The sequence below is a fragment of the Poecilia latipinna genome, unplaced genomic scaffold, assembly GCF_001443285.1.
Source record: "Poecilia latipinna isolate Pla-1442-1.1 unplaced genomic scaffold, P_latipinna-1.0 Scaffold377, whole genome shotgun sequence".
NCBI classification, from domain to species: domain Eukaryota; kingdom Metazoa; phylum Chordata; class Actinopteri; order Cyprinodontiformes; family Poeciliidae; genus Poecilia; species Poecilia latipinna.
In genome coordinates, this window is record NW_015112993.1 from 27,632 (window position 1) to 53,538 (window position 25,907).

Sequence of the window (25,907 nt, forward strand, 5' to 3'; positions counted from 1 at the left end):
TTCCTGTGCTATTTTTACTTTACTAGTTTAAGACAGTTCATCCCCATCAGTCCTTGTACACAGAATAAATCAATGTCAGCTTTTTAGTGAACAACCTTTAGGGGTGTATTTCAGTTTCACCGAGAACTCATTGAACCACTTGTGCACATGCATGGCGGATATATGATATGCTCTCACACATGTCGAGTTCAAGCTCTGGACTTCACAACACACAGCATGGCACACAACATATTGCTTTCTAGACACATTGCAATCTAGAGATTCCTGTTAGGAAAACAGTTTTATCTCAGTGTATCTAACACATAAGCCAATCAGATTTTAAAGAGTAATATTGTCTTCTGTTATAAAGATACCAATTTGCAGCATGTGAAAGGCATAAGCAAAGTTAAAGAAAAATGTGAACAGCCTTCCTAACATGAAAAGCTTTATTTATTGAATGTAATACCAAGAGTAACCATAGGAGGGAGGTATAAACATTTTATTGTACTAAAAAGAGAGACCAATCTTTTCCTTAAAGTTGCAATATGTGGTTCAAGTTAAATTACCTCCCACCCATCATTAAAAACACATTTTTGACAGGATAAATAGCATTGTTGTTATCCATCAGTGGCTATTCCTTTATAGTTCATTTTCATTTAAGAAATAAGACTGAAGAAACTTGAATGAGTAGTAGTTTTATTGAAGTCCAACATGTGTATTATCAAAGTCACTTTCATTTGATAAAGCTAAACCACCATTTTATATACAACTAACCTAAACATCCAGTTGTCCTTTCATAATTGATAAAACATTTAACAAGAATTTTAATACCACACGACATGTTGATTCAAAGAAATATTTGACTGCAAATCAAATATCAAAACTCTTAGAAATGGTCAAACCAATGAAAATAGAACTACTGTCCCCATCATTAAGCATAATTGATCCAACTACAACATTCTACCCAAATGCAGAACACCACTGCCTGTGGCAGTAAATGGCACAGTTTGGTCAAGAGCAAGAAAATAAGTAAGCATTCACCAAATAAACTGCTAAAAAGAAAAACCTGTTGAATCAGACGATAATGTCTAAAGTAAATTATATATATTGCCCCTTTCTTGTAAAACAAGAGATGAAAAGTCATATGTGTCTCCCAGAAGAGATAAACCAGAAACTGACTGAAAGGAATGAAACTCCCTTGATAAAATGTATCAATCTATGAGAAAATCTGCCAAATAAGTGTAATATGAGAAACAAGAATGAACCAACTGCTGAAATAATAGTACTAAATACTGCCCTGTTGACCTAATATTTCATCTTAAAGGAATCATCTGGAAAATAGTCATTTTCCAGATGATAACCGTTTGTTTGCATAATGGTCAACACCAATCGATTCAACCAAATAAATCTCTCTCTTAGCCATGTGGCTGCAGCTGAAATGTTCACATAATTTCATCAAGTCAGTGCTTCCTTTTTAAATGTATAATAACCAAAATGTCTCATTGATTGTGATTTGGTTTTCCGTTTTATGGTCATTGTAGGATAAACAGCAGGCCTCCTGATTTGCTGTGGTAGGTTCCAACAATCTTATATGTAGGGTAATGAAGGGTACAGTGGATGCCACCAGTCCATGAGCTTCACGCTGTGCACGGGATCTAAGACCACCTGCGTCCCGCCTTGATCCCCTCTCTTCTTTCCCCGCTGCAGAGGCGAGTCCTGGAACACCAGACGGACACGGTGGTGACGCATGTCCGTGCTCACGTTGATCGTGAACTGTTAAAACGAGAACCTCCGTTTAGGTTAGGTTAGTTGGTTTGAGGGGAAAAACTGGTGGGTTAATGTCCATTTTTGAAAATGATAAAATATTACAATCTGCAGCTCAGAAACATTTGTTGTTCAGACTGCACAGAGAGCCTATCAATGTTATCAGGATGGATAACATATTGAATTAGTTTAATCAGTGAAACTGTTGCAATTTGAAACAACCGCTCCCCAAATTCTGATACTGCTAAGATTGTTTCATTTTGCCGTCTCACTACTTTTATGAAATCATTGAAATCCTGTTGATATACTATCTTTTCTTGTTCAGTCACAAACCCAGTTTTCACATTATTGCCAATGGTTTGTAAGCCTTTACTTGGAGGTTATGTAATTTAACAAATTAGAGTTTCCCCCAACACAATGTGTCCATGACTATCATGTTTTACAGCACATACCGGCACATCTAAAAGGTATATCATAAAAAAAGTTTGATATTTTTTTGTGATTCATTTTAGAAAGTTGAAACTAATTTATTAATTTCACAGAGTGAGATATTTCAAGCCTTTATTTCTTGTAATACTGACAACTATAGCTTACAGATAAATGAAAAGCAAAAACTGTGTCTCTCAGAAAAATCAAACATTGTGAAACTGAAACACTGGAAACTCGTGGTGTCACATCCTAATGAGCTAATTAACCCAAAACACCAGTAAAGGTTTCTCTAAATGGTTTCTCAGTCTGGGTCAGGAGGCTACACCGTCATGGGGGAAGACTGCTGACTGGACAGATGTCCAGAAGACAGTAACTTTACAAGAATGGTGAGCCACAAAAGGTCACTGTTAAAACAGCTTGTTGTTCAAAGAGTGCTGCATCCAAGCATAGTCATAGAAAGGTGAGTCAACATTATGCCCCATGATTCTGTATAGGTCATTATACACTCAGAGTTTAAAAAAATGCTTTATTGAACATAGATTTTATGTATTGTAATATATAAAACTGGAATTTGGGGTTTCACCATCTGTACGCCAAAATCATCAGAATTTTATAACGAAGAAAGGCTTGAAATATTATAATTAACAATGTGGGATGAATCCATAAGTCTGAAAATGAAAAAAAAAATAAAAAAAATAAAAATATTGAACTGTGAGGACATCAATATTAACTATCATTTAAGCCATCAGGGTAGCACATATTTGTGATAAAGCACAATGTATGTGCCCAGAAATAAAAGCTACTTGCCAGGGTAAGTGTGAGGCCCATGACTACAGGGATGAAGATGTAGTTAAGCGTGGTGACCTGAAGCACACAGCAGTCAGAGTCTGGATTCATGTGAACTTCTTCATATTGTTTGGGCAGATGCAAAGACTTGGCACAACCATTCTTAAAGTGTTCCTGCATGGATGGAGATGAACATAGAAGGCCTCAGACAGATGTCACAGCAGGGGACACCACAAGAAAAAACTAATAAGTTGAACAAAACAAAAAAAAAGAGAGTTTAATTTAAAAACAGACATCCTGCTACCTGCTTTTTAAATTTGAAGTTGAACTCCCACAATGCTTCTGGTCGAGTCCCAGACACCTTTTTGACCCAGAAGAGTAAACACTGAAACAACAGAGAGCAGGCATTTAAAAGCACATATTCATAAGGTCAAATGTCAGCTGACAAAACAGTTTTCATCTTAATCTTATTCTTCTTGTAGGAAAAAATCATAAAAGTAACAAAATCTGCCTTGCATTTTAAGCCTTTACGTTGCAACTCATGTTCCATCACAGTGGAGTTCAAACCACAAACAAATCAGATTCAATTTGCTCTACACACAACAGGTATTTCACACACAGATGTTTTTGAAATTCATCTTTGTCAATACTTTTACACAGAGCAAGAAAGTCACATGAAAATACGTTAAATGTTAACATACCTTTGAGTTGAGCAGCGTTGTGGGCGTGGATTCTGGCAGTGCAGGGCTTTTTGAAATGCGCAAGCTAAAGGGCTCGTACAAATGGAATAGGGAGCGAATCACACAAGCCCGTAGACAGCGCATTCTATCTATGGAGTCAGGCTGGAGGCGAAACGGCAGATCAACTTCAACCCTGTAGTGCCTTTAAGAAAAAAACAAACAGCAAATGGGAAGGTTTTAGAAAAATATATATTTAAGTTAATCTCAAAACTAACAATAATTAAGTGACAGGTTAATTTTTGCCAATTTTTTTTTTTATTGTTCTACTGTTTTGAACAGAGTCTAACATGAGGAAAATGATCAAAAAGACCCAGCAGGTGGCTCCACTTGTTGCAGTTCAGCTACAGCTCTCTACTGTGTGAAGCTAAAACACAAAGATGGGCAGTTCCCGCCATTGAGAGCCAGAATCCTGAGTGTTTTCATGCTTAGACACACCTGAATTAAAATGAGAAAACAAAAACTGGAAGGATTTTGTAGAACTTAAAGCTGAGAAGATTATTCAGCTGAGTGATTCAGGCATTTCAAAGAAAGGGCACATCTATACACACACAGGACACCAGACCACCGCCGACCCTTTAATGTGAAATCTCAAAATTTAATCAGCACTGATTAAATCAAATCAATTAGATTAAAACAGCTCCAAAATATTTTCAAACGTTGGCCTTTTTAAGATGAGTTCAGAAAGTTAAGTGCTGCTACTAAACTGTATAACTTAGTTATGTTTTAATACAATATAATACAGAAACAAGATTTAGTTCTTATTCTGAATATGATGCTGTCTTAAAAGCTGCATTCTGAGCTTAGTCACATCGTGCATACTAATGCATCTTGGAGAACAATACAAGAGCTGGGAAAACATCAAAGTAACATTTTTTTAACTAAATTGTTTAAAGGCATCACATAAAGTGAGACAATGATCCAGATGTATGTGCCAAATCTGTCTTAAAAGACAGAAACTTGTTTAGTGAATTTAAATCAATTATAGTTTTACTTCAACAAAACCATAAGCAAACATTTCTGTTTCATTTTCAGCCCCATAACTCCTCTGTTCAGAAGTAGTTAAAAGATATGGCCAACAGAGAAACTGAAACTTTACTTTCAGTATTTGCGAGAGACATTATTCGTGCCACATATTTTGATTTTAAGACACACCTTACATTGAAAAGTTATGTTTCAAGATTCAGTTTGAAGTCTACTAAAAACGAGTCTAACCATGACAAACTACTCAGCCAATTCAGGTGAAAAAAATCACCAGCATAATAAAAATTAAACACGTCTGTACACGAACATATAACATCCCTGTTATATCCCTGTTTACAACCTGGTTTCCAACAATTGAATTAAAAGTACTTCACAATGGATTTTAACACTTATAGCAAGTGTCATATTGTCTGCTGCTTTACAAAAAAAAATTGAAATCTTTTAAAAGATTGTTGCAAAAATATGGTCAGAATATTAATAGGTTACTTTTATTTTTATTAAATTAATCCTATGCTTCTATTTGTTCCCACAATTTGAAAAATATTTTACCATCAAGTTTCAAATTTTATTGTTGCAGTCATTCTATTTAAAAACATTTTACTAATGCATAATCATACGGAGCATTTATTAACCTGAAAAAGATGAGATTTTTGTGTTTACAATCTGTAAATTTCTTCTTGATGTGCTGCTATTAAAACTCATTCTTTTCCAAATTTCCTAGAAACCCCACACCAGTCACCTTCTGTAGAGTCTGGTCCAAAAAGCTGCAGTGCAAGTGACCGTCCATGCATTCCTGCAGATCAAAGAAAATCTGCACACATCCTCAGGTCGAATGTAGGAGGAAAGCATCAACCAAATATCTACTGGATAATCCTCCCCATCACTGCTCTCACTGCTCTCTGGGAAGACAAGACAGGAAAACACCGAAAAAACTTGAAATAAGTGACCACTTTCACCATGAACTAACTCAAACAAAACAGTGAAACCGCACCTTTCTTTCTCTTGGTTTTCTTCTTGCGGGCCACTTTAGTTTCACTTTCCCCTTCATCGTCCTCGGGGTCATCACTGCTGCCCACAGCGTCTGCCCTGACGCTCGATGCAGACGAGAGGACTTCCTCCACCGCCCCCTGAGAGGCTTCCAATCCACACAGCAATTTTACTGAAACATACGCGATTCACAGAATTAAACATTTTAGTCTCGTTTCCATTTCGGACACGGCAGTTGTTCTCTTCAGACAGTTTTTACCTTCTTTTTCAATTGCATTTGCGACAGCTTTCTTTACTCTACCCGACTTCACAACGGCTGGGTCAGCATTAGCAAAATCAGCAACAGTGACTGAAAGAGCAGGCAGAAACTCTGGTAAATAAAACAAACAATGCACTTAGATAATTACATGTCAATGTGACTAAACTGACGGACAAGCTTAAATTCTTGTCCGTCCACGTTTTACTAAGTTGAAGGTGACTTTATAGCCCTGAGGAACTGTTCAAACTCCAGGGCTGTGTCACAGATTAAAGGCTAGCCTCCTCCTAGCTATGCTACCTGATTCGGAGCAAACGTCTCCGGCCTTAAATTTCAGCCGTTTTCGGTTCCCTTTCTTGGGCATGTCGATACCAGTGATATAAAAGCGACTAACGGGGCTGTGAGTCCTGCCATGGCTCTATGGCAAGCCGAGATAAAGAGAAAGACAGAAAAATGTCAGGAAAATGAAAAATTGTTCCGCCAGGGTCTTCAGCCATCATGGAATGACGTCACAAACTAAAACCGCGAGAGTGAAGGCTGCTCGCGCTTCTTCTTCTCTTACTTCGACCTGACATCTGTTCAGTAGTGATACTGCCATCTTCTGGGATTATGTGAAAGAGTTTATGGCTAAGACATTGTAAGCCACTCCCAGATATCTTTTAAATCCTCTAGAGCAAGCCTCTTCATACAAACAGAATAAAGTTTGGCCCTTTTCACCATCGATGTATTGTTAGTTCAGCTTTAAATTTGACTCCTAAACTAATTCATTAATTTCAACAATGGTTTCTCTCTCCACTTTTCCAAGTATGCTAATGGACAAAAGCATTCAGAGTTGTCCTGTCAACAAATCCTTCCACCTCTTAATTAGATGAAGTAGATGAAGTTAATGCAGAGAAAGCTATATATTTTAGTTAGTTATTTTTATTAATATATTCATGATCTTGACATGGCCCGCAATGAAAATGAGTTTGACACCCCTGGTCTATGGGATAAAAGCCCAGTAATCTACACCAAAGTACCCTGATGTTTATGTGACAAAAACATCAAAAATTATAATAATTTTTTAGATGCTCCCAATATGACAGTGCTTGAAATAATCAATATAACTGGAGACAAAATGTTGATTGCTGACAACAGTCAATAGATGCTATTTTTATCGACCTTAACAGTAACTACAGCAACATTGCATTGCTATGGTTACTGCAATCTTTGAAGTAATTGTTAAAAGAACTGAGCTGAATTTATCATGGAGGGAAGAGGAAAGACGAGGGCAAGTTTTAGATGGAATCCACTGATGGCAATGCAGCAATAAAAAAATTACATGAGTGCTGCCTGTCACATGAAATTTACGTATAAAAGCTTGGATAAAATTCTCTAGATCCAAGATCCCATGATTTGGCCTAAAAATGGGTACTAAAAATAAGTTTTGCTTCGTGACCATTCTTTATTAATTTTTTACCCCTTTATACTCCAGTGGTATGGTGTTATTCAAGGTAGGGATAAATTCAGACCTGTTGGAATAGCAGATATTCAACTACAGCCATCAGAGAATACTGTTTTAATTAAAGAGTATACACAGAGCCCATTTTGCAACATACTGTTTATCCTGATGTCTTCCTTTTTGCAATGTAAGCTACAGTGGCTTGTCTGTGGGATCAGACAAGCCACTTTCATCAGTTTACCACTGTGCTTTGCAGCACTTTATATTTATACTGACCTTTGTAGGCCTAATGTATACAAAAAAAAAAAAAAAGGGTTTGGGGATGCCTGAAACATTCTTTTAGTCACTACAGTTTGTACCTTTCCAAATTACACTAATCTGAGTCATTATGAACACTGAGAATGTGACATTTTGGTTTGGGTTTCATCACTTTTGAGCTATTTGTCATTTTGTGTCACGATTCTTTGGATTTTGGGTGTTAGTTTTGAATTCACTTTTTGTTTTTTTATAGTCAATAGATGGTAGTTCATTCTTCTCTTCTTTTTTTAAAGTAAATTAAAAAATTAGGCAAAGCAATTTCTCTTTCCTAGCCCTGCCATCAGCAATTATGCTAGGTTAGCGGTAAGCTGGTGGGCAAAGCGAGGGATGGGCCACAGGCACCCTGAGAGGGTTTCCCCCTCTACTGTAGGTGTTGCTTCCTTCAGTTATTTTCCAGTTCCTTCTTTTATGTTTCTGCCATAAAAGTTATGTTTGTTGCTTGTATAATAATTGGTGACTGTGTTGTGCTTTTAGTGAAGCACTTTGAGTTGTTTTGTGCTATGAAAATATGTTACATAAATGTGCTACACAAATAAACTTGACTTGACTCAGTTCGTCTCCCTGACTGGGTTTGTCCTGTGCTGTATCCTTCTCTTTGATGCCTACAATTTTGTAATTTTGCATTTTATTATTTTTTTTATTCAGTCACTTAGTAATGATATCTGCCTCTTCCCTGCGCCACATAGTCATCACTCCAAGACGTGAGAGGCGAGCTGGTTCTTTTTNAAAAATATGTTCAACTTGGTATGGAATATATTCCACCCACTAACAAATGTCACAATAAATAGTGGTCGAAATGTTATGCTTCCAACCCTGATTCATTCAAGATCCTGCAGGGTGCGCTGTGCACCCCATATGTGTATCTGCTTGTAGCTACTGCTTGGTCAACCTGAAACCACTGGATAGATGAGGGATCATGTCCCAGGAGCTGTCAGGTCAGGACTGTGCTCGGTCTTCCTGATGTGAGTGGATTGTGGACGTGCATAGTCAGTGTGTGTGCTCGTAGTGGGGACTCATTCATACAGGCTGTAGTGACAGTTGCAGCAGATTCCCTTGTGTGTGTGTGTACGTGCAGGGGCACTGTGTGTGTGCGCGTGTGTGTGTGTGTGTGTGTGTGTGTGTGTGTGTAAGTGGGAGGAGGATTGAGCGTCGGTCCGGTGGCTGTGTGCAGGGATGGAAACGGAGAAGGCTAATGCAGAAAAGAGTCGCTCTCGCCATCGCTAGGAACAAGGATATCCTCCTGGATATTTTGTGTTTTTCTGAGTGCATGTGCGGTGATATCCGTCTTTTTTCGAGCACCACCCATTTAGACCTACCCGTCTGCCTCTGAGCTGTCAATCATTTCACGCCGGGGACTCTACATGTGAGTGCATGGCGCGCCCGGCAGGGCGGATCTGCTCACGGGGTGGGAAAAACGCCGGTTAATATGGATAAAAGGTCAACCATCATCTCCTCATCCCAATCGCACTGATAAGGTATGGCCATAGAGACCCTGGAAACGCGTATTCGATGCATGAGAAATGCAGCTTAGCGGGGCTCGTGTGCGCATCTTGGATCGGTTTGGCTGTGTGGCTGCGCGACGTTATTAGGCCCGCTCTTATCATTTATTTCGAGACTGGACCTCAGGTCCGTTAACCACCACGTCCCCCTTTCTTAATCCTGTTGTAGCGACAGCGTCCCATAACGCCAGCCAGACCACAGAAAAGGGAAGATGATGTGCGAAGTGATGCCGACCATCAGCGAAGGAGACTCTGCTGGTCCTCCGAGAGGCACCGGCAGCGTCCCGAATGGCTCGGACCAGGAGGCCAACTTCGAGCAGCTGATGGTCAACATGTTGGACGAGAGAGACAAGCTGCTGGAGTCCCTCAGGGAGACACAAGAGACCCTCATCCAGTCTCAAGCTAAGCTCCAAGGGGCGCTACACGAGAGGGACATGCTCCAGCGGCAGATCAATGCCGCGCTGCCTCAGGTGAGCAAGTGGGGTGGCTTTCTTTCAAAAAGCATCACTCATTTATAGCCTGTGGCTATGGGGCGCCGTTTGTTAAGTTACACAGACAAAAACTGACAAAAATAATAATAATAATAATTTGGGCTATTTAGCCTGTCATAAGAGAAAAGAAATGGGGGTTCATTTTTCAAAGTCATATTTTCACCGTTGAATATGGTGTGAATATGATTCTTAGAGGAAATAAGACATTTAGTTTCAAACGAAATGTTTTAATTAGCAAGATAAATATTTTTAGTTTACAAACCGAATGCGTAGCTCCAACCTATACAGTTGCTTCAAACTAAATATTTAGAAAATCAGTTCAAGTTCAGTAAGATAAAATGGACCCCTATGGGTGTCACTTTTAGCCCAGACTTGCTCTGTATCAAACCTACACCTGCATGGCGCCTAAGATATGAAAGCTAGCTAGAAACTGCATCTGGGCAGTCTGTTGAAATTGTGACGTGACGTGCTAATAACTATGGAAATCATACATGTACCCATTTCAGAAATGGTCATAGTTAGCTGTTGGAAAGATTTCTATTTGTGAAAACCATGAACAATCCTGACACGGCAACTCAAGGAGGACCACCCTACTCTTCTTAAAGTAACTGTGTTATCAAACTACAATTAGCAGGCTAAGACAGTTGAATGTAGGATGTCCAACCCAGCAGATGGCCCGGCTAATTAACCAGCTAATATCAGCTTGTTGTACTCATTTAACAAAAAAAGGTTAAATCTTCTTTAAAACAGTGTTTCAAAATAACTGCTAAATTTGGAAAGTGTTTGTTTTAAAATTTTTTACTTAAGGTATTGGTACTAAAATAAAGTATGAAATAAATGATATAACATTTTAACTGTGCAAATCAAAGTAATGCTACTTTAACAGCATTGATATGATTGCTGTGCTTTCTTGCAAAGCAACCAGTGAAATCTGGTGAAATATTTTAGCTTTGCATTTTTTTTTTTAAAGCTGTGATACTGTGAAATAGTGGATTGTGGACATGTCTATGCACGTCCACTCACATCAGGAAGGCCATCATACTGGGAGCATTCATACTGACCCATGTGCAATTGCAATTCTGCATATTGTTCAGCTCTAAGATTGTGGCTTTCATTTGTAAAGGGCCGAGCCACTTGTTGGGATCCCTGCAGACGAGGGCAAAGCCCACTTGTAATTACCTTAGTGCAAGCGACCTAACTTCTGTACGTGCTGACCTGCGTGCAACTGGAGTGAGATGAGCTGGTTGTAAAATCTGGTTAGGTTTCACATGTGCAGTCTTTTGTGCTGCTGCAATCACCGTGCATGACGCCAACGAATCCTCGGCACATAAAGCTGCGTTACCCTCCGACCCTCTGGTCTAAATGTGATGCATGATGTCACAGCGTGCCGAGTATTCGTCTGTGTGCGAGAAAAAGACAGAGCAGGGAGAAAAACCTTGCTGACTGAGAAGCTGACTGCTGCCTCTTGTGGAGGAAACATGGCTGCTTGTTAGAGCACATGGCCCTGGGCTGCTTGCTTCCACACACATCTGTGTGCATTTGTGTGCATGTGTAGCTTTTGATGTGAGCTGTCATGGTCGTCTTCTAATCCCATGTGTTTTTTTTTTGTTTGTTTGTTTTTTTTTATTGCTGCAATAATACACGTATTAGTTATGCAGTCATAGACCTACATGGACGTTATGATTGATCTGTACATGTTCAGGGAATAAGTGAAAGACTACTTAGCTACAAAATTCACTCTCACATGCTGTTGATAAAATCTTTAGTCAAATCAACGCTTTGATTTGACTAAAGATTTGGATACTGTTAATTCTCTTTGTTGGACGGTTTGCAAATTATGTATAACACAGGCAATTCAGATAGATGTTTCTGCTGCAGACCTTTTGCAAGTCCATACGACTCCTGGCCTGTTTTTGTTTTCCTTATGAAGAAATAACCTTGGACAGTGCAGTCCAAGTTTAGCCTTTTTCTGACTGTGTAATTTATTGCTCTGCACTTACCCCTGCAAAACAAAATGTATATTTTTTGCAACTTCAAGAAAAGCGAGGGCAGAATGAGCTAAGAGAATAATGAGGTCAACAAAAAGAGTTGGTGATACTTATATGTAAGACTATTAGCTCATTATGCATTTTCTTTTAAGTAGGAAATTCATAACTTTTTTTTAAAAGAGCTAAAGTTCTTATTAGGAGTTTGCTATTGAAGAAATATTTGCTTTGATTTTCATGTAAATATGAAACTGGCAGAATTAACATTTTGACTATGGTAGTATACATGAATATCACTTCTTGTCTAAGTACATTAAATAGTGTTTATATCACAGATAGCAGTGTTGCCTTACTTGTCCTTCAATGGGAAGAGGTTGATGTCACTGATGTCACTGATGTCACTGATGTCACTGGTTCAATGGTACAAGTGTTTCTACTTTTGTTTTTCTGTAAGTTCCTCCATTGTGTTATCTTAATAAGTCCTTGCCAGGAGCACTGAGGCGCTCTTTCAGAATTCTTTAACCTAGTGTTTCCGATAACTACCAATGCTGCAGGTGTAAAACAAATTAAACATCAAGACATATTGACTGTTAAATGCTAATTTTTTTGTGCATATTGGGCCATTCTCATTCTGAAAGTCACTGTCCAACCTCAGAAAGAAGTCCACAAACGTCTCCAATCAGACAGAAGACACATAAAACTACCAAAGACACATGAAGAAGGATTTACTGTCAGTTTCACGTCCTATATATCGTTGAGGGTCAAAACTTCCGGTAATCGCACTCTCCCAGTTTGTGGACAGCTTTCCTAGAAGATAAGGCTCTGCTAGCTAAAGCCCTGCATTAAAGTGTTTGTATTAAAAATGCAACATTCTTTTAGTTCTTGGGTGTCCAGGTGAAACAATATTTATGGCTGTATATGCATCTTGGCTGAGTCTCTCTTTTGTAAGAGATCTGTGATCTCTGCAACCTGGTCAAATAAAGGAAACATATCAATGCTCTTGCTTCAGCTCTTCAAACTCTATGCAGCCTTATGCATTCCTGCATGCTAAGCTTTAGAGCGGTCAATCCCCTCACACACCGAACCAAGAGATGTTGCCACGGACGGACAGGGAGTGAGGGGGGGGTAAAGTGATGGAGAAAAATGAGAAAAATCTCTGTTGGAATTGATTTCCTCTCAGTTTAACTGCTCGGCTGAGGAATGAGGATTGCCTGTTTTCGATGCATTACTGCGCAAAGAGCAAGGTGCAGTTTATAATGATGAGTGGGAAGTGTGGAAAAAACACATACTGTAGCTGATCTCTCAAGTTCAGGTGTGATGAATATATTAGAGCTCGCTGGTGGGGCTCCTGACCCCCTGTATCCTATTCTGTCAGTGGAAATTAGGCTAACTTCTCTCCACATGGGCGCTACTTGTGTATTTATGTCCTCAGGTCAACATAATATCACAGGTTTTGGTTTTGCTCCAGTCTCCACTGTTATGTTGCCCTTGAGTAAGCAGTGGCTGCATATGTGAGCTTTATGCCTTTTCAGGCCTCTTAGGTGCTCACTCCTGCACACATTTTAGTGTAGTAGTAAACCCTGATCTAAGAGCTACTTTGTTCCCTTTTACCAATCAGATGTTTTATTTCCACCCTATGAATAATGTGTGAACGTGTGTTTGTGTGTTTGGTCCTCTGTAGGTTTCTCGACTCAGTGGGACTAGTCTGACCCAGAACTGTCAAGTCCATGTGTCTCCTTAAAAAGATGCAAACTCAAACTCGTACAAACAAACAGGACGAGTGGCTCTAAATTCAGGGATTTTATTTTATTTTTTATTTTTTTGAGTGTCATTTCACTTCAAAACTACATAAAACTCCATCGCAACTTGCATCGGCGCATAGGCTTGTGTTTGCTTCAGCAGCGTGATAAGAATGGCACACCGCAGACATTTCATCACCCACGCACACATGCAACATATTCACATAGGCAAGACTGAATATGTTCATTAGCTGCAGAGAATAAGAGTTTCAGATTAACACGTCAGCCCATTACTGAACATAATGCTCCTACTGCAGCTCTAGGAGACAGGCTTGCCGTAGACAAATGAAGCTATAAGAACGCGCGAGCGCCCGCACACGCGCGTCTCAAGCTTACGTTTGGATTCTGGCTTCGCACACGCTCGGGCACATTGTTCGTTTTGTGTGTGAAGCAAACTGTTCCGACGCTGTCAGAGGAAATGTGCTGCAAAGCAGCAGCGTGTGCACATGGGAGCGTGCCGCTAACAGGACGGAGAGTGGACGAGCATCGTGTGCCCCAAACAAAAGCAGGTCACGGTTCTTCTGCCGTCGCTGGTTCCACAAAGCTTATTTAAGTGTTTTAAAGAAGGCAAAAAAATAAATAAATTGTAACATGATTTTAAAGAATATGCAAAGAAGTGTAAAGATATGAATAGATATAAAAATAAATGCAAGTTGAGTTATTTTACTCCAAAGAAAACTTAACTTATTTAAAATGTATTTATAATTAACTAGTTGCCACATCAGTTGTTATTGCTTGTAGTCCCCTTATAAGAGTAAATTGTTTTGGAAGACGTCAGTGTAGCGTACAATAGTGTGTGCGTGTGTATGTGTGTGTTTAGACACCTGTTCCAGTCAGACACAACACTAGCTATTTTTGCCGCTGCACGCGAGCTGAGATAAAGATACACACCTCAGTGCCCTTCCAAAACAATCGTCTCTGTTTCACTTCCACCCTCTCTGTCTCCACACCGACAAACACCTACATGCTCACATGTACGTAGGTTCCACATGTTTTGTTGTTTACCCATGTCAAGGGTAGTTTTTAAATGGTTGTTGCCTTCTGTGTACCCTTGTACGGACTCTTAAACTGTCAGACGGTTTTTGTTTACAAGAGTGTATGCCTCTGAGGTTACTGTACGTGCAAAAGTTCCCACCCTCGTTTTCCCTCAGGTGCTGCCAGCCAAAAGCTTGGTGAAATCTCCCTTTAGCAGCAGGTCAAATCGATTTACAAGCCTCTTCATCTGGCACTCTATTATTAGTTCCCTATTTTTCGTACGTTGGTGGTGTCTTTCTGTCTGTCGATCACTCTCCCTCAGCTCATTTCACTTCTCACTGACCCAGGAGTCCAGTAATACTTCCCCCACTCTGTGGTTGTAACGTGCCGCTGCTGTGGTTGTCGTTTGGCCAGCGCACAACAGAGTGGCACCGACAGGATGACCACAGAACACTGTCTCAAAAAGAGAGGAGTCCGAAATACTCTTCATTTTCTTTAAAACCAAATCTAACCTGAGTCTCAATAGAAGCTCAAGCCTTGAATCAAATTCTGAAATCCTCTTCTGTTACTGAATTTTATCTTTTACCTTGTCTGTAATTATTTACGACATATGTATATATTGTAATTGTAATTGTTTGTTTTAGGCCATCTTCTAGAGCTTTTGAGGAAACGTAATGTGTTTCTGCACTCTGTGAGGCTGTCCATTCAAAACTGCTGTGACACAAATGCCCCACCAGTAGGTGCTGATAATGTCGACATAAAGGACGTTGAAATGAGAAGGAATTACATCCAAAGTATGGCTAAGGCAATTTTTGGAGCAAATCTGTCTTTGTATCTAATTTTAGAATTAGAAGCAAACACAAAGTAAGATTTGCACAGCTTTGAACATCTTCCCCGAGTTGCACGGTGTAAATTAATTTCACTTAGTGAAACTCAGAAGGGTTATTTTGTAGAGTTATAGTTAACCCGACCGATGTTGAGGACGGCCAGCACCGCGTTGCAAAATTGTTGTTTTTTTTATCCGGCAGTCTTACAGACTTTTCAGCTGAAATTTCAGCTGATGAACTCACTGCCCGTCAGTGAGTTCATCAGTGAGAGATGAACTCACTGATGGGCATTTTTGGTTCCAGAAGGGAGCATTCTGCATGCTTTAAACGCTGCCCTGCTCCAGATTCAAGCAGATGAATTATCTACTGTCTTCGAGTCTTAGAAGCCCGCTACTGACCCACTTGTTTGGCCCAGTCATTAGGACACGCACTCGTTTTAAGTGCGTGTTAAACATTACACATTAAATCCGACTCAAACACATAGCGCGATTAATAATTGCCTTCCTGTGGGTTTCAGTCTCAGATTTTTGCCTGTGTTATTTCTGCACTTCGTATTCTGCTGTTTAATAGCAGATTTTTATGCAAGAAAATGTAAAAACACTTATGTCAACCATTAAATATGCTGTCAGAACGGCTGTCGTTCAGATCAGACATGTCAGAGCGGTTTGGATGTAGAGCAAGTTCAAGAAAGGGGGGGAAATAGATCACAGAAGATAATTTGTGCTCGTCGCGATGAATAAATACATGAACTTAAAACCTCTATCCCTGTGCTAATATTTGGGTCAGCTAAGATATGCCAGGAGATTTTACACTACTTTATCTAGGCCGACAGGAAGGAGCCTTGCAGCTTTGGCACTTAGCCACCATAGTTACTGTACTAAAGGTGTGTTGTGCATGCTGTTATAGTGCAAGAGAAAGTGTGTGTGTGTGTGTGTGTGTGTGTGTGTGTGTCAAAGATAATATATGGTAAAATACCAAGGAAGAAGCAGCAAGGTCTCTTAGTGCAGTATTTAGAGGTGGGAAAGCATATTGCAACATATTATAACTTTTCAAGAGTAAACATTTACCAAGCAGTGAAATGAACTCAAAGTAATTATCAGCTGCTATGATAATTAAACACACCAATTCTTTTTAGTTTGCTGAAAATGTGAAGGCTACCAGTTCTAAGAAATGCTGCCTGAGATCAAATTATTATACATTTCAAACAATACATTTAATTCAAGTCAGATTAATTGTACAACTCAAAGTGGGATTTATTCTTTTTTTCACAGTTTGGTTTCCTCATAAAAAAACTGTGAATGGCTCTAATCAGCTCACCAACCTGGGATCTTTAAAGACTCTTTTTTTTTTTTTTCTTTTCCCAAATGTCTCCATCCCGTCCTGTGTGCGTGTTTGTAATATATGCAAGTGTGTATGGCCTACAGCTAGTGTTGCTTATGCATGGATGGCGGAAACAGCTTTGTGTGCCCTGATAGGAGGATATTGAGGTGAGGGGAGGAGGGGGCACTGGCAGATGTGAAATTACTATGTCTCATTGGTCTGTTACTGAAGCTCAGATCTTATGCTGTTTGTTATGTAAGTGCCAAATAGTGGAGCTAAGGTTGAAGGAAATTGGAGCATGAAGTGAGCAGCTGAACGTCACCAGGAAGCTCTCCTCTGTCGGGGAGAGAGAGAGAGAGGGAGAGAGAGAGAAAGTAACACAGGGACTGACACCGAAACAAACAGAGGTGGTGGTTCTACTGAACACGCAAAAGTCTTTCTGTTTTTCATATTCTTCTGATACGGTGAAGATATTAATTTCCCAAAATGTAGAGCAGAGCAATCAAACGACAGCAGTATATACGGGGAAATAACTTTCCAATATACAGCTGCCATCTGTATATTGAATAGCCAGTGCTTAAGGTAAGAGGTAGGATATGTCTGATGTAGTGGTACTAGTGGTAACTCCAATCCCTTTTCCTTAAGCGCAAACTACAACACTATATAATATATTGTTTTCTGTCCTATATATGGTTGTGAACTGAAAGTAAGCGTGAAAAGGTTTCGGCTCCTGTGCCAGCCAGATTAGCATGGGCCATCAAATCTGGACTGTTGAGAGTGTTTTTTTGTATTGTTTTGTTTTGTTTTTTTGAGTTTGCAGGTATATATTATGGATGTTGCCAGCTAAAATGACACAAGTCATGAATGTGTGCAGTCATTCATGACTCTATGCCCATTTTCTCATTCACCCATCTTAGGGTGAATGAGAAAAGCAAAGTTGTCAATTATTTAAATCGTCACTGGCTAAATTTTAGGCAATAAAATATTTATAGACTGTATTTCATCCAGAGGCAAAGCTTGTTTTTAAGAACTGTTAAACCCTAAAAATAAATACAATCTCCTCCAAATGCTGTTTCAAGTTTCTCTAAGTTCAACAAAATTTAAATCAGATTAAGATGAAAGACAGGCTATTACACTGCACATATAATGGACCCCCACTAATACTTGACACACTCTTTAAAAATGCTTAACTGACTATTTTATTGGTTTGCTCACAAACTATACCTTAAAATGCATTAATAAGCACAGTAGGAACCATCTCAGCGTTATCACAGAAGCTAATCTCTACAGTCTTCCTTATTTCCACTCTCGGAGGCAGAGCCAATCAGTGCCAAGGAAAATGAATGCAGCTCCTGGATTGGCTGTTTTACAAATGCCAACCACCAACATGTCAACTCTGCGTAAGCATTTCAGTTTCCCAAGCTCCATTTTTTTGTTGAATATTTTAGGTATGCTTGACAAACAAAAAAAAACTGTGAATAGCAGCTTTTCACAGAGTAACCTGGAGACACGTTCTACAGAAAAATCTGTGAATTGTTGAGTCTTTGTATACTGAACCGCAGGTAACCAGATGCTAGGTACTGAAAAACTCAAAACTAAGTCAGTATTTTCTTGCACTAACCTATCGAACAGAGTCAACATTAGGCAGTTCTGTTACATCCTCCCATCATGGCAATTATTTTAGCTTAACCGGAAAAAATGCCACAGCAAGAGCTGACCACTTCAAACGGCATGTTTTTGGAAGAATGGTCAGAAACTTCCACACTTTCATTTGCACAGTCCCACATAACTTGATGGTAGGAGATGTACAACTAGAATAAGCTGCAAGTCTAACTAACAATCTCCCTCATAACAGCTGACTAACCGACATCTCTCTGCCTTATCCTCTCCATGACACTCCTTCATCTTGACATTTTGGAAAGTTTCATCCAATCTTCACGCCGTTATCCTGAGTCCGTTATGTGGTCCCTGTACTGAATCGCCCTCTTTGCCGAAGCTTTACCAGAGTCTGCACACAGTTTTTGACCCCTGCGCGCTGCTAGATTATCGTTGTCCAAAGCTAGTTCCCCTATGCCGCTGTGTTACACCATGAATTAGATGCTCCCCCTCTCAGTAGCATCCGTCCTTTGCTCCCTCCATCCCTCTGCCAGGACCATCTGGCTCTCAGCACTATGCACATTTAGCTCAGCCGGGTGCCAATTTGTCCCTGCGGCTGCACGGGAGAGACGGAGGGAAAGGAAGAGGAAAGGTGAGAAATCGAGACAGACATAGATTATGGAGAGAGTTTTAGCAAAGGGAAAATAAGTCAGAATAAAAACTGAATCAAGCATACCCGACGGTCCCCGGAAGCGAAGGACATGCTTTGGTAATGGGAAGAACAAAAAGCCACTCTATCTATGTGTGTGTGTGTGTGTGTGTGTGTGTGTGTGTGTGTGTGTGTGTGTGTGTGTGTGTGTGTGTGTGTGTGTGTGTGTGTATCTCCTCTTGTAATAAGAGCAGAGTGATTGGAGCTGCAGGACCACCAAAGGCAAAGGCGAGAGGGATGAAGGAAGGGGCCAGAGAAGGACAGAATGAGAAAGACAAGGAGGAGGAATGGAAACGGGGTGATGTGAGATGAAGTTTTCCAGCCAGCAGTTAAGCCCACAGCGGCCCTGCCGTGTCTAACAACCACACAATTGGAACTCTGTCAGTTCGCTTTCGCTGCTGCAACTCTCACAGAATGAAAGATAAGGCATCCGAGGGGGGGGTGGAGAGGGGCAGGGTCGAGGGGCTGGAGTTAGCAGGTTAAACCCGGGGTATAGATTACATCTTTGTCAGAAAAAAACAAACAGGCTATCTTAAAAGTGAAGGTTGTACTGTCTATAACTGAATCCATCAGCTGAGACCCAAAACCCATAATACGCACACTCTCCTATAGACAAAGAGGTTGGAGGGGGGGTGGAGGGGTGACTCTATAGATCAAATTTTTTTCCCAGAGAGAGATTTAAGCAGAAGCAGAGGCAGAAGCGTCTCAAGCTAAGTCCCCGGCTGGACCCTTAAAGGGATTTAAAGAACTTCAAAATGCTTCCTCTGCTCCATGAAATAGAGCTTGTCAGTGTCTCACAACAGAGCACAAACCCCCCACTGCTGACTGCCAATAACACGCGCGCACACACACATGCTGAAACTGCACAGAGCATGCCTCTGCAAGGGAAATGCAGGATTTAAGGGAAGGACACAGCGGTGGGATAGATGTGCGTGTGCATTTCAAATAAACACGCTATAAACTGAATTAGGTAACTTTTTTTTTTCTTATTTCAGTCACGTTTTATGTGTGATAAACAGGAAGCATTAAGATGGGTTGTGTGGTAATTAATGTGTTATTTACTCTAGTATGATTTTTTTTTTAAATGTAGCCTGGTAAAAACCAGCGGCTTGTCCTACAATATTTGCTTCGTCCAGAGGGTCTGGGCTCTCCTGGAGGCGTGGATGGTGTTGAAGTTTTAAATTTTACCCAGTTGCTAATGTTTGTCCATGGGTATATAACACACCCATTTGACACAGTAAAAGCTTACCGGAATTTGTCTGTGCCTTAAACAGCTATCGCTCACTGCAAAGAGAGCTGAGCTGGGCTGAGCTGAACAAGGCAGCTGGTAATGTTAATTTAATATTTGGAGGTATGGCCAACACAAACTGAACGGCTTTGTCCCCTTCCTCCCTTACCATCGCTAAAACTACAGGCAGACTACAACTCTAAAACAGGGCCGAAAATCGATGTCGTCGTTTACGACTTCTCTTTCTATTTATACCTTTTCCACATTGTGTCATGGGGGAACCAAAAATGTAAATTTATTTGTTGAAATGTTATATGACAGACTAGCACCGTGTAGCACATAGAGGACTTTTTGCACCTCCCATTTTTCTTATGCACTCAGGTAATTTTATACACACTTTAATAAACCATAGCTTAATGTAATGACCTCTTATTTACTCATAAGCTATCAAAAATATGACCTTGAGACAGAAATAATCAGTAGCAACCATTAAGAGGTACTTTGAGAGGTGTTTGATACCAGGAATGGAGGGTTAAGGGGGCATAGTCTCTTATATTCAATTAATCAGCTGCGCTAAACAAGGATCAGAATAAGGATCAATAGACATGGAGTGTAATGTTACATGTTAAGAAAATATTACACAATTTAATGATAAGTAATGTGTAAAGGATCACTTCTCTCCATAAATCTGGTTCAGTGCAAAAAGGCTCCTAAAAGCTGACAGAGAGAATTGATCCGATAGCTTTGGATTAATACAGACACATGAAATGACTGACTTTGATTGAGCAGAGGCATCAAAATCAAGTTTATTTATTTAGATGGCAAGTGGTTTTTTATCTCCATTTATAAGGGCACACTAAATAAAATAATGGATTAACCTTTTAAAAAAAGAAAAACAGTGCAGTATTGAGAAAATTAGAATGAAATTAGAATGATGCCTAAATTTTCTTTGGTTTTTGAAAATCTTGATATTGTACCGTTTTGGCGCCCATGTCTTTTTTCTAAAATACGATGAGTAGCATTAATGATAACCAGACATAAAAACACTTCTTTCAGTGCGTTTGATGTGGTTTTCCAGTGGGTCAGTTGGCAACACTGTTCTGTAATCTGGACCTTACGTCGATGAATAAATGGGAATCTCTGCCTGGAAGCACAAAGACGGCTCTAAATAGCTCTGCTCCTTCTGAGTCACTATTGTATCACTCTCATTACTAAATATAGACCTAAATAAACAACGTTTTGTTGTTTATTTAAAATACCTTTTAAATAAAGGTATTTTAAAGGTATTTTAAATACTTGTGAGTCAGTGTTTTTTTTTCTTCTTCTTCTTCTTTCTATTTCTTTCCTTGCCAACCAGAATGGAACCATCTTTGAGTTTTTACATTTTTTTATTATGTGGCATTATGGTCTCTTAACACGTCTGTTTTGTATGTCCAAACAGAATCAAACAAGATATTGTTCTTTGCAAGTTCTGAAACCATGCAAATCAACTTGAGATTAATCCAAAGATATAATACCATCCCAATATGCAAGATGAGAGTGAAAAATATGTATTAGCTGAGCACTCTTTGAATTAATTAGCTCGTATTAGATCTTTCGAGTTTTCAAAGTTTATTCTATTTTGCTTGCCAGTTTATTGTAAATTTGAATGTAATGTAAATGACCAGAAGATCTATCTTCATAAATCAAATCACTAAATCACTATTTGGAAGCAAAAAAAAAAAATAAACAAAACAATGCAACCCAAGACCATCACCCAATCTTTCACTGTTGGTGCTTTGTCTCAGATGGTTTGTTGGTTTTACACTGCGTGTAATGGACACACATTTCAAAAAGCTTCATCTTTGTGTCATCAGCATAAAGAATAATTTCCCAAAAGGCTTTAGTGGAACATTAAGATATCTTTTGTGTGTTTCTATTTTCTTTTTTTTTTTCAGCATGGGTTTTGGCCTTGAAACTCCACTGTGGGTGTTATTTTTGCCCAGTAGTTTTCTTATTTTTGAGTCATGCAGAGTTTGGATTTTTTTGCTGTTTGGATGTTTTGCTGATGTTTTGTGAATCTCTGGATTCACAAAGCATTTGCTCTTGGAGTAATTTAGGTAGCCCTACCTAAGTGTACTGTAACTATTATCAACTTGTTATAAATGCAGCATTTTTTAAAAACGTTGTTACTCTGGATCTTTTTTTTTTTTTTTCCCACACCAACCTAAAACCCTTGTAGAGTACTGTATAATAAACAGCTATGACTTTAATATAATTCCTTTGAATGTTGCTCACTTATTAGCCTCGGTAAACTAAAGCTATATAAAATGGTCAAAGTGATAAATGGCCCACACCGAGTCAGCACCTCCTGGTATTGTACATTTCTAACTAGGATGATACATCACAATCACGCACAGTCACAGATAGGTGGGCAAATAAACTCACACGGTACCTGCAGAGTCGGATTTATCTCAAGGAAATTGCATGAGCCTGCTGTGAGTTAGAAGTTAGCCATGCAATCAGATGCCAAAGCACGCACGGTGACGTTCACTGACCTTATTATATTCCAGGCCTGATTCAAAGAGTGGCAGTTCACCAAGTACTTAGTGAAGAGGAGGACGAGAGATTTCATGTGCCTGTGCATCCACCGAGGTTCTTAGATCATCTTGTCTCTGCATTAAATCGAGACCTATTTATTCAGCACCACCCACAACATGCCTCGGTTCTCAGCTGCAGTCTGTTATTCATTTGCTTCCAGCTCCATTCACAGATATGTGGGCTGGAGCAGACACTTGGGGCTGACTTTCATCCACTCAGACGCTCAAATACAAACTCCTGCTCCCGATTCACCGAGGTTTTGTCACATTGAGTTTAATTTGTGTGCGGTCTGTGCGCGTTTCTCTTTGAGAACTACGAAGACTCGATATATCCCAATGACTCAATACATGAAAAAGCGTGATCTCATCTGTCTTCAAAGGATCGTTCTCCCACTGTTGTTTCTGCTTTCTCGGTTTCATTATTTCCCTGTCTTTCAAGCGCCTCGCTCCACGCCTTATCGGTAGTGATGGCCGTGAGCGAGTGTGCTGAGAGGTCTATTAGTTAGCTATCGTCCTGTAATGCTTTAGATCGAGCAGCCAGGTCCTTGTGCGTACAGCTTGGCTCTGACTCCACAAGATGAGGGCACAGATACGGGGAAGTTACAAAGACACGGAAACTCTTCGTGGAATGTGTCTGTCTGGTTTTTCGATTTAAATTTACTTTTGTTGGACGAACCGGAGTGATGGTTTAATTGCCCGGTTTTTTTTTTACCAGTCATATCTTGTAAAAAAAAGAAAATATTTGGTCTGTTTCCATCTGTCCTTTTAGCAGTGATGGCTGTTCACTGAACTGACCTAATCAGTTCTATGAGTCTTCACATATTCACAGTAGCCTCTCTGTGTGTTTGTGTGTGTCCATTGATGATGAAGGTCAGTAAGCATCGTGGTTCTTCATTATAATAATGGGGGCTGTGACGTGGTTTGCCCAATGCAAGATGAACATCATTCACACTTAGCTGCCTCGCTCTGCCCTGCAACATCTCGTCTTGCCCTCGTTTTCACACTTCAGTGACCTTTTCATTTATGCAGACTTACTTTCACTCATCCTGTTCCTCTTACACAATCAGACATGAATCGATCAAACACACTCCAGTAGCGTCTGAAGCACTTGCCAGATGTTTAAAAAGCAGCATATGAAGGGTCTTGCTAATGTTCTCACTCCCGTTGGACTTTTCCTTATTGTCTCACATTATGACCACAAACGCTGGTGTACTTAAGGGGGTTTTATGTGATAGACCAGCATGAAGTTGTCCATAAATGTAAAGTGGAATGAGTTTTCTCAAAGCTCTTGCTTACTCTGATGCCTCTAAACCAAACCAGTTGTCTCCAGAGGTTCTCAAACTAGAATAGTATATCTGTGTGCGCTCTAATCTCAATATAAATCGAGATGCTCTGTGAACGCCTCAGACATTTGTTAGAGACCACTGGTGAAGAAGCACAATTATGAAGACCAAGTGGAGAAGCATAAAACTCACAGAGCACTGTTCAGTCAATTATTAGAAAAAGGAAAGAGCAGGACACAACTGTAAACCCACCGAAACACGGCTGTCCATCTGAACTGACAGGCCTGTGCAAGGACAACTTTAATCTGAGGAACAGGCGGTAACACCGGAGGCCCTGTCCATCAATCAGTCATTCATAGAGCACAAAAGACGGACATTTAACCTCTAGATACGCAAACAACAAAATAATCAAAAAATAATGCTTACCCAGTAAACAAGCAAGTAATTAATTATGATAAAACTGAGGAATTAAAAGTGAGCTAAATCGACAAATTAAGGGTTGAAAAGAGGACGGGAACTGCTGACTACGAGCTGTTCACCCTGCAAATCTGGCATTTCTTGAAGAATAACCCAAGTGTTGAAAGTAGAAATCTGAAAAACTACGTGCCTCTATTTTGTGTTTTCAATCACGTAAAATGCTAATGCCTCGAAGGTTTTTGGTTGTCATGTGAAAAGGCACGATACAAATTTCAGAGAATATAATGTAGCGTGCAGAGGTTTTGAAATAGATTAAAGAAAAACTTTTAAGTGAGGAATGGCTGCAACTTTTAATTAACCCATTAAATGTCCACGAGGACAACTTTGTCCTCATTCACCCATCGACTAACATGTAAGTGTTTTAGGGATGACAGTTTGATTTCAGGTTTTAATGTATTTAGAGTTAATCTGATGAGCTTTAGCTTTACGACCACTGTCTGTCAGCCAGGTGAAGTAAAAAATATTACTGCTGCAGTTATAATGTCGTCTTACGGCACTCGCGATATATTATAGACAGGAAGGGAACGTTCTGTTCTAGAAGTTGATGAGTGGGAAGCAGATAAAATGGGCACGTGTAAAGCTTTAAGTGAACAAGATAGCTTGAAGGCTGAGTCATAGCATCTTAATAAACTACAGCCCCTGAGTTATGGTCTAAGTCTGTTAATAAGTACATCACAAAAACTAGAAGCAACGGTGAAGAGGAAGCAGCGGCATGAGCAGAAGGTCGTTGTCTCCACTTAGCGCTGTGTAGCTCTAGACCACATCACAGATATTCATAATAATGGGTTTAATTTGGGATTTCTTAGCCTGAAATAGAAAATAAGGTACTGAAGAAAGACTAAGATATAGAAAAATGCCCTAATATAAGTTATAAGAAGATCATTTTATAAGAAGACATCTGTGCCTAACCCCAAATTCTGTTTTCATCCTCCAACCTCTCTTTCTCCAGTTTCAGCCACTTCTTTTTTGTTGTTGTGGCGTGTTCATTTGTCTTCTATATCTGAATCTGTGTTTCCTCTCTCCAGGCCTATCTAAACTCACTGAGCCTCTTGTGTCGGCCAATGAATGGCAACGTGTTTCCTTTTTTCCCCCCCTTCTTTATCTCTGTCATCTTGTGTGTTCTGGGTTATGGGGGAAGAAGGGGACCCTGGAGGGAACACAGGCTCCAACAGACAGACACACACACACACACACACACACACACACACACACACACACACACACACAAACACACTTACATGCTCCTTCGTACCCACAGATATGTGCTTTAATTGGTCCAGACTGACTTTGGTTTTGCTGCCAGATTGATGAGTATGTTGTAGCATGGTTCACACACACGCACGGATGCACACACACACACACACACACACACACACACACACACACACACACACCCACACACACACACACACACACACACACACACACACACACACACACACACACACACACACACAC

General features: G+C 39.9%; 2 protein-coding genes across 6 annotated transcripts in view; one reads left to right on the forward strand and one right to left on the reverse strand.

The window, feature by feature from the left end:
• Window positions 1-653: 653 nt before the first annotated feature.
• On the reverse strand, window positions 654-6,460 carry tmem183a (transmembrane protein 183A). Its single transcript, XM_015036715.1, has 8 exons — window positions 6,223-6,460; window positions 5,926-6,015; window positions 5,671-5,838; window positions 5,419-5,578; window positions 3,660-3,840; window positions 3,263-3,343; window positions 2,980-3,132; window positions 654-1,752 (listed from the first exon to the last, which is right to left on the reverse strand). The coding sequence occupies exons 1-8, from the start codon at window positions 6,284-6,286 to the stop codon at window positions 1,567-1,569; spliced, it is 1,083 nt and encodes a 360-aa protein (XP_014892201.1). The 5' UTR covers window positions 6,287-6,460; the 3' UTR covers window positions 654-1,566.
• A 2,089-nt stretch (window positions 6,461-8,549) lies between these two features.
• ppfia4 (PTPRF interacting protein alpha 4) overlaps window positions 8,550-25,907 on the forward strand; it is a 61,687-nt gene continuing 44,329 nt past the window's right edge. The window contains exons 1-2 of one of the 5 annotated variants that reach the window (XM_015036718.1): window positions 8,550-8,616; window positions 9,350-9,650. In XM_015036718.1, coding sequence (XP_014892204.1) covers window positions 9,393-9,650 — 258 coding nt within the window. In that variant the 5' untranslated portion in view covers window positions 8,550-8,616; window positions 9,350-9,392. The other 4 variants (XM_015036717.1, XM_015036716.1, XM_015036719.1 and 1 more) reach the window with 4 other exon arrangements.